This window comes from Bactrocera neohumeralis, chromosome 4 (genome assembly GCF_024586455.1).
Source record: "Bactrocera neohumeralis isolate Rockhampton chromosome 4, APGP_CSIRO_Bneo_wtdbg2-racon-allhic-juicebox.fasta_v2, whole genome shotgun sequence".
Lineage (NCBI taxonomy): Eukaryota > Metazoa > Arthropoda > Insecta > Diptera > Tephritidae > Bactrocera > Bactrocera neohumeralis.
The window spans coordinates 6,973,598-6,990,049 of NC_065921.1; the positions used below are offsets into that span (position 1 = coordinate 6,973,598).

The window sequence follows — 16,452 nt, forward strand, 5'->3', positions numbered from 1 at the left end:
GAAATTATACATACAAAGTTTTTCCGACGGGGAATTACAAAATATTTATGAATGCCTTTCTTCATGCCTACATACATATGTACATATATCTGCCTACATCTTTGTAAAAATTACTACAGAACGTGTTGTAGAGTGCTCTGCTACTAGTTATCTGTTAAACAGTAGTGGACCAGTATGAAAGTACGAATATCATCGTGAATACGAAAACACATCTCATAAATTTTAAGTAATTGATTAAACAAAATCCCTAACGTTTTCGATTCTCGTTCAGATTACAAATATTTTTATATACATATATGTATGTATGTATGTATATTTATAAATAATAAAATATTGTTCTAGTAGCTTAAATTTAACAAGAAAAGTGGTCTCAAAAGTATGAAAAGAACGAGTCGAGTTTTAAGAGTATAGACGAAGCTAGTTCCCTGCTCGTCTTTTAAGAAGCCCCCTGATGTTATAAAAAGTAGGAATATATGTCTTGGACTTTGTTAAGTGATCAATACATTTTTTATGAATTTTAGTTGTTGCTAGAGTACTCTCTAGACCATGTGGAGTAGGTTTATGATGCATGTCTGGAATACTCGCCAAATTAGAAGTACCTATACATACGTATGTATGTTGATATTTTTATTGCATGAAAGCATTCCTATGTACATATGTAGTGGTCTGTCTCTCTTTTTCATACAAATTAACTTCACAGCGCTGCGTATAAATGGCTAATATACAATAGATTTTGCTAGTCAGTTGAAACTCGTTGCCGCGTAAATATTTCAGCTGTTTATTTTCTGGTTGAAAAAAAAATATAATAATAATTAAAATAAAAATGGGTAAAATTGTATTGTATGGTTTAGAAGCCAGTCCACCAGTCCGTGGTGTATTATTGACACTGAACGCATTGGATTTACCATATGAATTTATAGATGTCGATTTGTTTGCTAAAGCCAATAAATCGGAGGAATTTCTGAAAATTAATCCAGCCGGTACAGTACCGGCTTTATTGGATGATGGTCAGGCGATTTTGGATTCACATGCTATTATCGCATACTTAGCAAGCAAATATGGCAAAGATGATTCACTCTATCCTAAAGATCTGGTGAAACGCTCGGTTGTCGATCACCGCTTATACTTTGAGGCCAGTATGGCCTTTGAGCGTGCCCTACGCGGAACAACAAAACCTATTATCTTCGATAATGAAACTAATGTGCCACAGCAAAAAATCGACAATATAGCTGAAGTTTATGGTATAGTGAACAAATTCCTACAGGATCATCCTTATGTTGCCGGCGACAACTTGACCATTGCGGATTTATCACTGATATCATCGATTTCCTCATTGCATGCTTATTTAGATAGCGATGCCACTAAGTATCCCAATTTGGTTGCATGGATTAAGCGTTTGGAGCAGTTACCTTACTATGAGAAAGCGAACGGCAACGGAGCTAAGCAGTTAATCGAATTGATTAAGTCGAAGAATATAACCATCGTACCTTAATCTGGAATATACATACATACATATGTATGTGTGTTCTTTAATCGGTTTTGATTTGTAAAAGTGTTTTCAATACTACAGTTATATATGTATGTGTATGTACGTATGTATATCTAATATATGTTATATACATATATGTATATATGTAATGTAAATATCACGACTGAAAATATAAACTTTCTTGCAAATAAATATTTAATAGAAAACAAAAAATATAACAGCAGAGCTTTGCTAAATGACAATATATTTATTTATGTATATTTGTAGCGACTAGAAGAGAGAAAATACTAAAACAGGTTCTAGGGAACGTATTCTTTTCTACACCCTCAGATCTAATATACTCGTATAATATACACTGGTGGTCATATTTGTAGGAAGACTCCTATTTATTTTGAAACGTTGGTTTATTTCTTAATTAAAACCGACATAATTTTTAAACGGAGGTTATTACATGTATTATCTTCTTATTTGATTATAGATTTATTGATTGATTTAAGAAAAAATGGTCTCATAGCAATTAATTAAGGTCTTTTTTAAAAATTAATATTGACAAATACATTTTTTTTTTCAAAAAATACTATTTTAAGTTAGTATTTAGTCAGATAACCGTTATATTCAAGTACAACTTTGTTTTTTCATGACAGACTACCAACTAAAGCATCACTCAGTTGATATGTTCTGATATTTTTCCTCATTTTAGAATAATTAGTCAAAATTTTTGTTTGCTTTCTTACTAAGTTTTCGATGTTTTCGAATTGTTTAAATCCGAAATCTGCCAAGCCAATCCAAAAACATCAATTTCACTGCATACAGTGTCGTCCGTTTTTTATACTCTTGCAACATGTTGCTACAGAGTATTATAGTTTTGTTCGCCCAACGGTTGTATATGATGTTACCATGAGTAAAAATTAAGATACCTTGTTGAATCTTGGTTCATATGTTCTTTGGCAAAAAAAGTAAGGCGGAATTCGCAGATGGGCGTAATCGGAACACTGCCACGCCCACAAAACGCCATTAACATTTAGAACTATAATTTGGCACAGGGGATCGCAGTAACAAAGGGCATCTGCGGCCTAAAAATTTTGAAAAAGTTGGCTTAGCTCCGCTCTCTATTTAGTTTAGTGTGCAAATCTTTTTTTTTTACACCCCTAATGGCGTGGTACTTCCCGGTTGACTTTACTCTATATGATTATTGAATGTATATGAGTTACTACATATGTATGTATATGGAACCCAAGGACATTTTTTTATTATGTCACATGTTAATAGTACATGGTCTTGGCAAAATAGATAAAATCGGGTCTATACTACCCTGGCATTGATTCCTGCAAGTTGCAAGAGTATAAAATGTTCGGGTGCACCCGAACTTAGCTTAGAAAAAAACTCGTGCAACATAACAACGCCCAAATTCACCGCTAACGTCATTTATCTTTATATACATATGTATGTACAAACTATACTAACTACACCTTTGCTATATATGAGTACATTTTATATATACAACCACACACAATGATAAACCATGCTCTCACAATCAATTGGTCGCCAAGTACCCTTGCAGAAACAAATGCCTGAGTTTCTCCCTGCACCTTGTGCGACACTGTGTTATCAGCTGTTTCAACTTGAACATCGTGGAGCAACCACGACTTGAATGGAAACATTGATATCAAGACCGCGTGCAACTTTGAAAAGTGTGAGTACAATTTCTCGATCGTCGAACATCCAGGTAAATTAAATTAAATTAGGTAGATCGTTGTGATCATAAATAGTTGGAGATATCGGGTGAGACTCTCACCTCTGTCTTCCTATGACCAAATATATCGATGTTCGTTATTCCCGACATTTTTGATGGTAAGCATTCTCAGAACGTTTTGACATGCTTATGATTTATGTTGTTTACAGTAATTTAAAATATTCTTTCAGATTAAAAAATGGAATTAAATCGCAAACATGTTCGCGTCATTCTTTTTTACAACTTTTCACGAGGATTAACTTATCAAGAGTGCATAGATGAACTTAATTCAATTTTTGACAATGAAGCTCCAGTCTACATACATCACTTCAAGACTAATTTCGGGAAGGTCGTCCAAAATCAGTTGTTGTTCCGGAAACTATTACTGCTGAGATTGAGACAACTATGGGCATAAGTGGGACCAGCATACATTTAATATTGCATACACATTTGAGTGTAAAAAAATGTGTACACGTGCTTCGAAACACGTCAATGATATCGTGACAAATGATGAATCGAGGATTAAGGCGTATGAGCCCGAAAGTAAACAGCAGTCGACTGTATGAGTGTATAGTTCTGACTTAAGACCGAATGACTCCTTTTTATTCCCGTTCGTAAAAAATAAACTAAGAGGTCAAGGTTTTTCGATACGTAAGGCATGTTTTGGAGATTACATTGACAAAAGTACTTAGGAAATTAACAAAGAATATAATTAGAGGACTCACAACGTGTCATAACGCATCGTAAAACTATAAAATCATTAATTTTTACACTTGTTTCAAAAAATTGTTGTTGGATTATATACAAAAATGAGTTTACGTTTAAAATTCACGTACATAATTTTATTGATATTTCTGATAGCCAAGATCAAATAACGGTTTATTTTTTTAAGCTTTTTACCATATGGAAAGGGCTGAGTCAGGTTAATAAAATTGCGAAATCAGCGGATTATTAATCACTAATTTCACAACTTTGATCATAATAATAATATAAGAAATAAATGTAGATAAGATCAAATATAAACATAAGAATGATAAAATTGTTGTTTTTACCTAGTTTAAGGTATTTTCTTAATATTATTTTCCAATTATATTATTATTAGACTTATACTATATCATATTAAATATTAATTTGAAAAAAAAAATCAAAATCTGTTAGAGTCCTCCTCAGACCATTAGTAGTACATTTTTCACGCATGTCCGGAATACTTGCCATTTTGACACGTATGGTATGTAATGTATATTTTAATATTTTAAGTGTATAAATACAGCAAAGCATGTAAAGGTCGGCCTATATTCTTTATCAAAAGTGATAAAAGCAAGATTGCGCCATCGCGACGTTATATATACATAGTAGTATAGAATGAGCAGTAATATAAAAACAAGCAAATCTATGTAGCCAATGAACTTATATCTGTCACAACCTAAACCCCGAAAAAAATAACGGCAAAAACTTGGCATCTTTATCTTTATCATTCTTACTTTTGACTAACCTCACTGCACACGGTATAAACAGCTAATCGGCAATAAATTTTGCAAATCTAGGCTTATACAATGGCTGAAACTCGTGACCGGGCAAACATTTCATCTGTTTACCTCATTGTTAAAAAAAGAGTTAAATAAAAATGGAAAAACTGTGTTGTATAGTATAGAAGTCAGCCCACCAATCCGTAGTTTATTATTGACACTGAACACGTTGGATTTACCATATGAATTTAAAGCTGTAGATTTACATACCTAATCGAGGTAATAGATCAGAGGAATATCTGAAAATTAACGCAAATGATACAATACTTTATAGCTTAATTAGATGACGATCAGGCGATTTTGGATTCACCTGCTATTATCGCATACTTAGCAAGCAAATATGGCAAAGTTGATTCACTCTATCCTAAAGATCTGGTGAAACGTTCAGTTGTCGATCACCGCTTATACTTTGAGGCCAGTATGGCCTTTGAAGGTGCCCTACGCGGAACAACAAAACCTATTATCTTCGATAAAGAAACTAATGTGCCACAGCAAAAAAATCGACGATATGGCTGATGGGAACAAATTCCTACAGAATCATCCTTAAATTGCCGGCGACAACTTGACCATTGCGGATTTATCACTGATAACATCGATCTCCTCATTGCAGTTTCTTTAAACAGCGATGTCACTTTGTATCCCAATTTGGTTGCATGGATTAAGCTCTTGGACAAGTTACCTTACTATGAATACATAAGTACATTTAGAACCTACGGACATAGCTCGGTGGGTAATGGCGGTTGAACAAACACCGACTACATGACCACATTTTACAATTGGAAAAGAAGATTCAAAGTAATCATAAAACAAGAAAAAACGTTAACTTCGGCTGCACCGAAGCTAATAAACCCTTCACAGGTGGATTTCTTTTAGTAACTTTGTATGGATGCTATATGCTATAGTAATCCGATCTGAACAATTTTTTCGGAGATTACATAGTTGCTTTAGAAAATAGTCTACACCAAATTTGGTGAAGATACATTGTCAAATGTGAAAGTTTTCCATACAAGAACTTGATTCCGATCGTTCAGTTTATATGGCAGCTATATGTTATAGTGGTCCGATATCGGCCGTTCCGGCAAATGAGCAGCTTCTTGAAGATTATGATGACGTTTGCAAAATTTCAAAACGATATCTTAAAAACTGAGGGACTAGTTCCTATACATATATACAGACGGACGGACGGACAGACAGACAGACTGACATGGTTAAATCGACTCAGCTCAACATACTGATCATTTATATACATATATACTTTATAGGGTCTCCGACGCTTCTTTCATCGTGACAAGCTTAATATACCCTGTTCAGGGTATAAAAATATGGCTGGCGTAAAGGTATGTTAGTATAGACTCTATATTGATGTTTCGAAAATGGACGATAAATTTGGCGCGGGAATACTTGTATACTGTCCAGAGTTAGGCATAAGCCAACCTTTTAAGTTGCTTATGGCCTACCGGATTAACCTACCTTACTATGTGAAAGCAGTTAATCTAATTGATTAAGTCGCAGAATACAACCATCGTACCTTAATCTGAGATATACATATGCTGTTACACAAATATGTATTGTATATTTCAAATAAATATTTAATAGAAAACTGGAAAATATCAAAGCAAAGCACTTAGAAAAGTGACCAGATAATTGTTATTAAATAGACACAAAGATAATATATATATACATACATATATGCAAACAAAAACACTATCATTATAATTAATTAATCAATAAACAGTCGTTATCGTATGTTGTGTATGTATATTTCGCCGGTTTTGTGGGAGCGTATTCTCTTCTCCACCGTGAGATCTAAATTCTAAGATACAGTGGGGGTAATATAATTAGGAGTGTCCCTATTAAAAAATGACATCTTTTTTAACGTCAGTTTTTATATGTATGTATTACTTTGTTAGACTTTGCCTGATCACCAGCCATCTGTCAATTAAGTTCTGATTAACTTAAGCAAAACTGCTTCTTTCTGAAACCAACCATTTTTTATCCAGTACTTAACTGACAGATTCCTCATAACCAGACATGGAGAAAACTGCTCTAAATCTTATTTAATATAATTTATAGTAGGCAGGCAATATGTTGTCTATCATTCGTTCGTAAGAAATCAGATAGCTGATTGCTGTTCGGACAGCCGATAGGAAAATATAGACTCCGATTTGTCAACTCTTTGAACCGCTATTAGTTTAGTTTAAAATGTTATCACATGATTATAAAATTTTATATGTAATACTTACATTCGGAATGTACAAAGAGTGTTCCAAAGTAAACAGGACTTAAAAAAAAAAAACGAAACAAATGGTTTTTTCGGCAAAATCAATTTATTTTATTCAAAATAGTCTCCTTCTGCTTCAATACAGCTTTTTGCATGGTCCAAAAGCATATCGAACGAGTGTTTTAGCTCGTTGGCCGGTATGGCCGCCAGTATTCCGGTGCAAGCCTTTTGAATGGCCTCTACGTCTGCATAACGCTATCCTTTCATGGGCAAATGCATTTTTCCGAAAGGGAAGAAGTCGCACGGTGCCATATCAGGTGAATACGGGGAGTGGTTAATGGTTAAAATGTGATTTTTGGTCAAATAATCGGTCACAAGCGTCGATCGAATGTTGGATTCTGAGCAATTTTTGGTCGTCAGTCAATTTGTGCCGAACAAACCGTGCACACACCTTTCGTAAGCCCAAATGTTCGGTCAAAATGCGATAAATCGATGTTTTGGAGATGTTAAATTCCATTTCCAATCATCATTGAAAGATTTCGGCTAATTTTTGATGAATTCAGGCACAGTTTCGTTGGAATTTCCGGTGATCACGAATTTTGATTGGCCCACATGTTGATCGTCATTTATGTCCTCACGACCACTTTGAAAACGTTGAAACCACTCGTGCAGTCTGCTACGGGATAGGCAATTATCGCCATACACTTGTTACATCAATTGAAACGATTCGGTAGAAGGTTTACCAATTTTAAAACAAAATTTAATGTTGGCTCTTTGTTCGAAACTCATTTTCGCACCGATAACACAAACATACTGACACTTAAAACGCAATAACTTCACTTCCAATCAATGAAATGTCATGAAATTCTCACTGGACAATCGATAAAGATAGCAGATTCTAACGCACCAGTCGACATATAGATGGCGCCACCAGGGGCGCTAGATTCAAAAAGTCCTGTTTATTTTGAAACTTACCATGTATTATTGAAGAACCTTTAATAATTAGTTTATCCTTAGTAATGTTTTAGACAAACGTAAAAAACTAATTTGACGTTTTGTAGCACTCAAAAACGTTTGTATTATCTTTATACTTTATTTTATATCAATTACTGCTACATAAATATGTATTGCAATATATTCAAGTATTTTTTTGAATTTGGACACAGCTGATTCAAGTTGCCGCAACAGAAACTGCCCTCTCAGAACACAGTCTAACTCTACTACTAATTTGTCATGGCAAACGGCTCAACACTCGTTTTGCAATCGAGAAGTACTCATTGCTAGCAAGTAAGGTAATCATTGCAATGAGCAGTTCTGGGAATTTCAATCAAATATTGATTATATCTAATACTTCTCAGAATTTTTCAAAGCTAAAACAAGTGTTTAAGCCAAAAATGTGTGAATAAAACCATGGTTACGTTTTAGAAGTAGTGAAAAATTGCTTGAAAGCCTAAAAGCGACATCAGAATGAAAAACGGATCAAATTCTGACCAAATTGTACAGATCGGACCGTTTAAAATCAAGAAAAATATCTTTTGATACCCTTTTATACTACAAAAAAGCAGCTGTAAACGGCGTTATAGCTTCGGTGCAGCTGAAGTTAATGCTTTGTTTTTTAAATTGTTATTGATGCGCCTATTTGGCAAGAGCTCGTAAACCCAATTTTTTTGGCACTTGTATTATGGGTGCCTCTTATCTTCTATTTATAGCATATAAACACTTGATACAGTTGACATAACAATCAACTCGAAAAGCCCTTCACTGATTATTATGATTATAAGGTAAGAAGCAGAGAGCTCCAGCGAGTATGATTAAGTCAAATCAAACACTCGTGTCGATAAAACAATCAAATCAACTCGGCTTATCGTTAAGAACAATGTTGGTTGCGTCGAATACCGACCAGCCAGAGAACTTACAACTCAGTACTGGAGTATAAACAAAAATATATTACATGTTGCAGTTCTCTGATAGATAGGTATGTAGGTAGAGTGGCTGTCTAACGAATACCAATTAATTACCTGAATTATTTATTTCACAATTTGAAGTAATAAATAAATAACTTTGAATATTAAGTCCATATTTATTAATTGTATGTATATTGTAATTAATAACGAAGCGTAACAAAAAGTTTTAGCCAATTCAGAGAGATGGAGAGAGAGAGTTTTGTGTTTCATAATAGTATTTACATATATATAATCAATAAGTTTTAGTAAAGCACATTAATTAAAATGAATGAGAGGTTCAGTTTCGCATCGAAAACGAAAAGTGTTAGAACCAGAGAGGAGAGAGATGTTTTATTAAGGTAACATCATGCTACTAATCAATGAAATTGTTATCACATCATAACATATTCTGGACCTGTGCCTTAGCGATATTTTCCTGTTCTCAGGGAATTTTAGCGATAATGAAGAGATAAAAGCCAATCAAGGCCAATAGCAAAAATAAATAAGTTTGTTGAAAAATAAGATCGATCGTTTTCGATTTTTTTATTTCTTCATTTCAAAAATAAAAAAATTTGACAGTGTTCGCTTATGGGAGATTTCACCTACGAAACTACTAATCTAAATATTTGATTCACTAAAATACCGTTATATTAAGGCTGAATGTGAGACAATTTCAAAACCCGCTCAGCGTTTTTTTTTTTTTTTGACATGGAAAGGAACACATTTTACCGTTTTTTGTTGTTTAAACAATTTATTTGCTATTATTAGAATTTTACACGCTAACAGGGTGTATTAAGTTTCCCACGAAGTTCGTAAAACCCAAAAGAAACTTCGGAGAAGATGCACCTCACTCTGGTCGACCTATCGTTAAAAAAGTCGATGAAATTATGGAAAATATTGACCAGGACCGTCACGTAAGAAGCCATGACATTGCTAAAGAACATAACATTCATCATCAAACAGTTTTGAACCATTTAAAAAATTAACATTTGCGATTTTTTGCTGAAACGAAATGAAATCGAACCATTTCTGAAGCGAATGGTAACAGGAGACGAAAAGTGAATCAAATACGATAATAATGTGTGGAAAAAGCTCATGGTCCAAGCGTGGTGAAGCTCAAAAAAAGATCGCAAAGCCAGTATTGACGCCCCGAAAGGTTATGCTGAATGTTTGGTGCTATTGGAAAGCAATCATCCACTAAAAACTGCTCCAGCCTGGTCGAACGATTGATTCTACACTTTACTGAAGCAAGCAATCGAAAAAAACGGCTAGAACTGATAAACAGAAAGGGCTCCGTCTTCCATCAGGGCAACGCTAGACCACACACATCTTTGATGACTTGACAAAAACTGGGAAGCTCGGCTGGGAAGTTTTGATGCATTCACCATATAGCCCTGACCTTGCACCATCGGATTACCGTTTGTTTCGGTCAATGAAGAACTCCCTTAATGGAGTAAAGTTGGCTTCAAAAGAAGTCTGTGAAAATTACTTGTCGCAGTTTTCCGCCGAGAAACCAGAAAAGTTTTACACTCATGGAATAATGTCTTTAGCGGAAAAATGACCAAAATGATACATATGAACCAAATTACATTATAAATATAAAAAGTTGAAGTTTGATTAGAAATACAAAAAGACTTTTTAGACTTCCAATATATACATAAATGATGAGCATGACTAGACGAGTAAATTTGGCCAAATCCGTCTGTCTGTGTGTATATACACGAACTACTCGCTCAGTTTTTGAGATATCAATCTGAAATTTTACACATGTTCTTCTCTCCCCAAGTAGCTGTTCATGTATCGGAACCGCTGTTATCGGTCCACTGTATAATTTATATGCCAATATAAATATATAATTATTATGTCAAACTGAACTACTTGTAATTCTGTGAAATAAAACGAGTATGATAGCTGCTGGTACTGAATTTTAGGCGGAGAGCTCGTGATAACCAGGTGTTCTTTGTAAATTTATCCGCTCACTATAAAATATACATACATATATAGTACATATGTACGTATAAGCGTGTATGTCGCACATTTTTACTAGCGTATGACTACGTAAGCGTTAAACATGTACTTGTGTTTGAAATATACTCTACATTGTAAGCTTCAAAATAAACAAAGTCCAATCGAATAAAACCGAAGCAATCGCGCTTCCAGCGCCTCAGTTAAGCACAAGCGCTCAACACAGTCGCCAGCAGAAACAATCGCAACGGATGAAATCCTCCATTCACGCCGATAGATAAATCCACACGAAATATTTCCGAAAACCTGTAACCAGAAGAAAATGGGAAAACTAGTGCTGTATGGCGTGGAGCCAAGCCCTCCAGTGCGCGCTGTGAAAATGACACTGGCAGCGCTGGGTCTACAATACGAATACAAATTAGTCAAACTACTTGAGGGCGAGCACAAAACGGCAGAATTTATGCGGAAGAATCCACAGCATACTGTGCCTTTGCTGGAGGATGATGGTCAATACCTCTGGGACTCGCATGCAATTATGGCATATCTGGTACGTCGCTACGCTAAAGACGATACACTTTATCCCAAGGACTTCATCAAGCGCGCCATTGTTGATCAGCGATTACATTTTGAAACGGGTGTCTTGTTCCAAGGCTGCTTACGCAACATAGCTTTGCCGCTCTTCTATGGCAACGCTATCGAGGTACCACGCGCTAAAATTGATGCAATTTATGAAGCATACGACTTTCTGGAGGTCTTCCTCGCTGACCAACCCTACCTGTGTGGACAGACCATCACACTAGCCGACTTTAGCAACATCTCGACCGTTACCAGTTTCGCTGGGTTGGCGCCCATCGATGCGGCTAAGTACCCGAAATTGAAAGCTTGGGTCGCTCGCATGAGCCAAATACCAAACTATAATCAATCGAATGGTTATGGCGCACAAATGCTTGTCGATATGTTTAAGGAGAAAATCCAAAGGATTGTATAAAGATTGTGGCACAAAAGAGAATGTGATAATAACATGATGTAATTGTGATTTTAAATAAAATGTTAAGCGTACGAAACTTCAGAGATTTGATTCAAACTGATGCTGATAATGAAGTTCGGGAATGATTATCAAGCATCGCATGTGTTTGTTTTATATGTCTGTGTATGTACATATGTTTTTTATGATGGCGTGATATTTATAAGAGCAGAAACTGTTTTGTGTGTTTTAAATGTACTTTAACGATGAATGGGGCTCATGCGGTTGAAAAAAAAGAAATTTTTTGTTTAATGGAAAAAATTAAATTTTTTGTGAAGTTAAAATCATGATTTACTCGTTTTTGTGGTTGTTGGTCAGAATCAGAGAGCCGCCAAAACAGAAAGTAGTTTCACGCGAGAGAACTCTGAACACTCCGGTGTTGGATAAACCGAACAACCCATGGATGATGAGGTATAGAATCGGTGCTGAAGTTACCTCGTTTACTTGTTCATTAATTCCGTTTTCAGAATTTGAAAACTTTCTATTCTGCCCTTAAGCAGCCTGCCGAGTAACTTTTTACTAATCGAGGTTTCGGAAGGACGACGCTTTGACGCACGATTTTCTTAACCTAAGGATAGAGAAAGCAGGCGAAACACCTGATAACATCGAAAAATAAATAAACTGAATAATCGGTTGAATGGGAGATATCTGATATAGTAGTCCGATCTGACCCATGCCGACCAAAGATCAAGTCAAAAAAGTGTATTAAATTTCATTCAGATACTTCAAAAATGAAAGAAAAAAATTTTATAACCACGAAAAATTAAATTTAAAAAAATTAAAAATTAAATTCAATTCAAAAACCGCTGGCTTAAAACCAGTTTTGAACCCATATTCTTCTAGGCAAAGTTGTTCAAAAGAATCCCTGTAAATCAACCCGCTCTAATATACATAGTATATTTTACTAATTGCTTATATGGATTTATATACTATATGCTGTACAGCACAGCCGATTGTCACTTCGAATGATGATAACGTCAGCTTCTAAAAAATGATTTTCAAGTGACCTTGTGTATTAGTAATTAAAAAAACTATACTTTATATGTCGGCATTTTAATATATCATCGCTTATAATCCATATTTTATCTTTATACTCTGAATAATGCATATTAAGTTTGTTAGAAGATTTGTACAAAGAAAAAGTGAGAGGCTCTATGATGTATATACATACATATGCAATTATCTTCATTATTATAAATGTTATTTTTGGAACACGTTTTTGTCTATTAGCGGCAGATTGTCTGAATGATGGCAATAACTAAGTGATCCGTTCCAATTAAAAAAACTATACTCGTGGTATTTTAATATGTTCGCTTAAATCCATATATCTTTATACTATTCTATTAAGTTTGTTAGAAGGTTTGAAAAGAAAAAAGTTTTGATGTATATACATACATATGCACATATGTATATGTATAAATGATCTGCGTGACGAGCTGAGTCGATTTAATCATATCCATCTTGTTGTCTTTGTAGCGGCCGAATTCTCCTGAGTACAGTCCTTGCCCGGATAAAAAATCCGGGTCCCTTCCAATTACGTAGACCCGACTGTCGTGGGAACGGGTTGTTGTGAAAATTCATCATGTTCTAATTCGGCTCAGCTTTTGAGATAGAAAGCTGCTCATTTGTCATCGAAATCAAATCACGTTGTTGAATGGAAACAAGGCTTTTATATTTTGAAGGGTATTATAGCTTCGCTGCAGCCGTAGCTCATATTAATTTATTGAATCATCGAAAGACAGTTGTTTTTTGAGCGGCAGAAAATATTCTCCAAATGTGTCGGAATACCGCCGCATTGACCTTGGTTGTTTATAAAACCATATCCATTCCGCATATCCGACTATTATTATTAAGTTATTTTTTGGAACACGTTTTCGAAATTGTAGCTATGACTATTATTTTTATCGAAAAGCAGAGCATAAAGTTTTGTGAACTCAAACCAACAAGAACTTACATATAACATAGTCGGTGTTGAGTTTTATTGAACTATTTTTATTGCATACCTTGGTTATTCGCTGTTACCAATAACAAAAAATAAGCGCATATCTTTTTTTTTATTTTTAAAGCAAATACATATATTCTTATGTTTTATTGAAAATAAAATATGTTTAATTATGTATATACAAAATTGCCAATAGTTATTAATTTTTTTTACATTAAAGCTTTTATTGTCATTATAAATCATATTTGTGTGAAATTTTTCATTAACATTAATTAAAATTTTACAAATGCAGTTTTACATAAACTCTTGTATATTCGATATCATTTTTTTCATAGGATTTTCTAGTGTATGCATTTAAATCCATACTTCAATTTTTTTTTTTATAAAATCTCAAAATTTTATAAATTTAAACATTTATAAAATTTGTTATACATGCATTACAATTGTGCTTAGACACATATTAAAATCTAAAACCAAATAATGTACTTTAACTTATCAATATTGGAACATCTCTACTTTAATTTGATTTCGCCAAACATCTGTTTATATACATAAGTGTATGAACATATGCTATTTCAACAGCAAACACACAGTAGCATTTGAACAATTACAGAACACACATTTGCATATAACAAATAATATATGTATGCCATGGCTACGGCGATGGATATTTTTGACATGCTTATGGCCATAAGAGTGGTTTTTAAACTTCAAACTTTTGTGCACTATTTTCAGAATATTGTAAAACCATATAAAATATACTTATAATAAAAAAATATTAATATAAAAAGTTTTACTTTATACAAATCTTAAGTGTTCAAAGATTGTACCAAGAATACAGTATTGCACAGTACAAAGTTTTTTACTCCTCACACTGAAAGAGTCAAATAAAAATCTTGAAAATATTAATGTATATAAAAATATATACACTACTTAATGAGAACCTGGGCTTCGCCCGTCAATCCTATAAGGCACATTGTATATAACCTTAACAACGTAGAAATGTTCAACATTATGAAGAAGGTTTTCTTCTGTCCACTTCGGATTTGTAAACCAATTTCATGCGCTGCACACAATCGCGATGGTTTAACTCCCACAGCAGCGAAGTAATATGTCCAAGCGTTGCTACATTATCATCAGCATCATGGATCCATTGCAGCAATAGCTGATAAATCACCTGAAAAGTTATCATCGTTTATTGACATGCTTGACCACAAGTATTTAAATTCTCAATAAGAACACATTTGATTTTTCCCAATGCGCATATTAGAAAATTTCTAGTTTTTAAATTCTTTATATACCTCTTTAATTCCACCATGCATTTGATGATCGATTACAGCTTGCTCGATTTGCCCTTCCGAGAGGCCCAGCTCTCGCATCACATGTTTCCAACCTTCGCCCAGGTGTGTAGATATAGTTTCCAATATACGGTGATTTGGCTCCTCACGTGACTGCATCATAGCCACAATTGAAGTAGTTTTACGTGGTAGTTGTCTTTTTGTGTTGTCTACACCACTAGAACCACTAGGCGAATTGGGTTCGTCAGTTTTACCACTTTTACGTGTGTTGTTGGTAGCTATACCACTTATGTTACTATTAAAATTATAGACTGAACCAAAATGCAGCTGTTTTATGTTGGAGAATTGCATTACCATTTGTTGTTGAGCATTATGTACATTCATTGTGTTCATAGTAGCTGGAGCCAGTGCACCGGGTGATGTTGGCGTCAAAGCATTGCTGTTTGACTGCAAGGCAACTGCTCCCGTCTGGGAGTTCAATCCAGTTTCACTTTCGAATGCACTTGTATTATTAGCTGCTTCAACCGAATTGTAGTTTGGTGCGGAGAGTTCCCGAACCACTGATTCTGTTAGTTCTGTTGAAGGTGTGGGTGTGTTGTTATTGCTAATTGGTAATTCTTCAGGTTCATCAACAGGCAGAGCATCGGTTTCTAGCCTTCCTGGAACACTTTTACTTCCAAGGTTAACGTCTTCGGTCTCACTTTTATTGGTAGTTTTTTGAGAATCTTTGCCATTACTGAAAATGCCTGGCAGAAATTTTTTTAGTTTAGGCATTTTTTTATTTACGTTAAAATTATTTCGAAAATTTCACTTGATTAAGTTCTTTTTTTATCAAAACTCCGGAAATTCCAAAGAAAACAAAGAATATACAAAAAAAAAAAAAACAATTTTCAATTTTTGTCAACATATGTCGTATGATTGTCAATAAAACTAAATTTTTCGTTTGATGTCGCTGTAAACAGTATGACTTTTCGTTAAATGAAGCTGCCAGCTTATTATTATATTTAAATCTACAGTGAACCCGAAATTTATTTTATTTTCTTAGAAAGAATCAAACTAATATCCAAAAATGAAGGCGTATATCACTAATTATACAAAAATTGCGCTAATGTAAGGTGATCGTTTGGATCTAATTGGCATTTCAAACAAATTTTTATCAAAATTAGCATATAAAGTTTCTTTAACAATTTCTATATAAAATAACAAGTGTTTACTAGAATATTAATATTTAGAAATAATGCAAATGAAAACAACATGGGCAAAAGTAAATTATGAAAGCAAAGTGTCTTTACCTTCCTCTGAAATCAAATTT

General features: G+C 34.2%; 3 protein-coding genes and 1 pseudogene across 4 annotated transcripts in view; 3 read left to right on the plus strand and 1 right to left on the minus strand.

Moving 5' to 3' along the window:
• Window positions 1-16,040, minus strand: part of LOC126756915 (protein immune deficiency) — a 243,375-nt gene extending 227,335 nt beyond the window's left edge. Inside the window, exons 1-2 of one of the 2 annotated variants that reach the window (XR_007666653.1) lie at window positions 15,144-16,040; window positions 14,298-15,019 (exon numbers count right to left, since the gene is read on the minus strand). Coding sequence is in view for 1 of the 2 variants with exons in the window: in XM_050470417.1 (XP_050326374.1) it covers window positions 14,855-15,019; window positions 15,144-15,914 (936 nt within the window). In the remaining variant the exon portion in view is untranslated. Of the gene's footprint in view, window positions 1-14,045; window positions 15,020-15,143 lie in introns of those variants that run through there. The other variant, XM_050470417.1, reaches the window with a different exon arrangement.
• On the plus strand, window positions 750-1,707 carry LOC126756927 (glutathione S-transferase 1-like). The gene has a single exon (XM_050470429.1). The coding sequence runs from the start codon at window positions 824-826 to the stop codon at window positions 1,490-1,492; it is 669 nt and encodes a 222-aa protein (XP_050326386.1). The 5' UTR covers window positions 750-823; the 3' UTR covers window positions 1,493-1,707.
• LOC126757526 (glutathione S-transferase 1-like) lies at window positions 4,775-5,491 on the plus strand (annotated as a pseudogene).
• LOC126756929 (glutathione S-transferase 1-like) lies at window positions 11,062-11,940 on the plus strand. Its single transcript, XM_050470431.1, has one exon. The coding sequence runs from the start codon at window positions 11,199-11,201 to the stop codon at window positions 11,862-11,864; it is 666 nt and encodes a 221-aa protein (XP_050326388.1). The 5' UTR covers window positions 11,062-11,198; the 3' UTR covers window positions 11,865-11,940.
• Window positions 16,041-16,452: the final 412 nt, after the last annotated feature.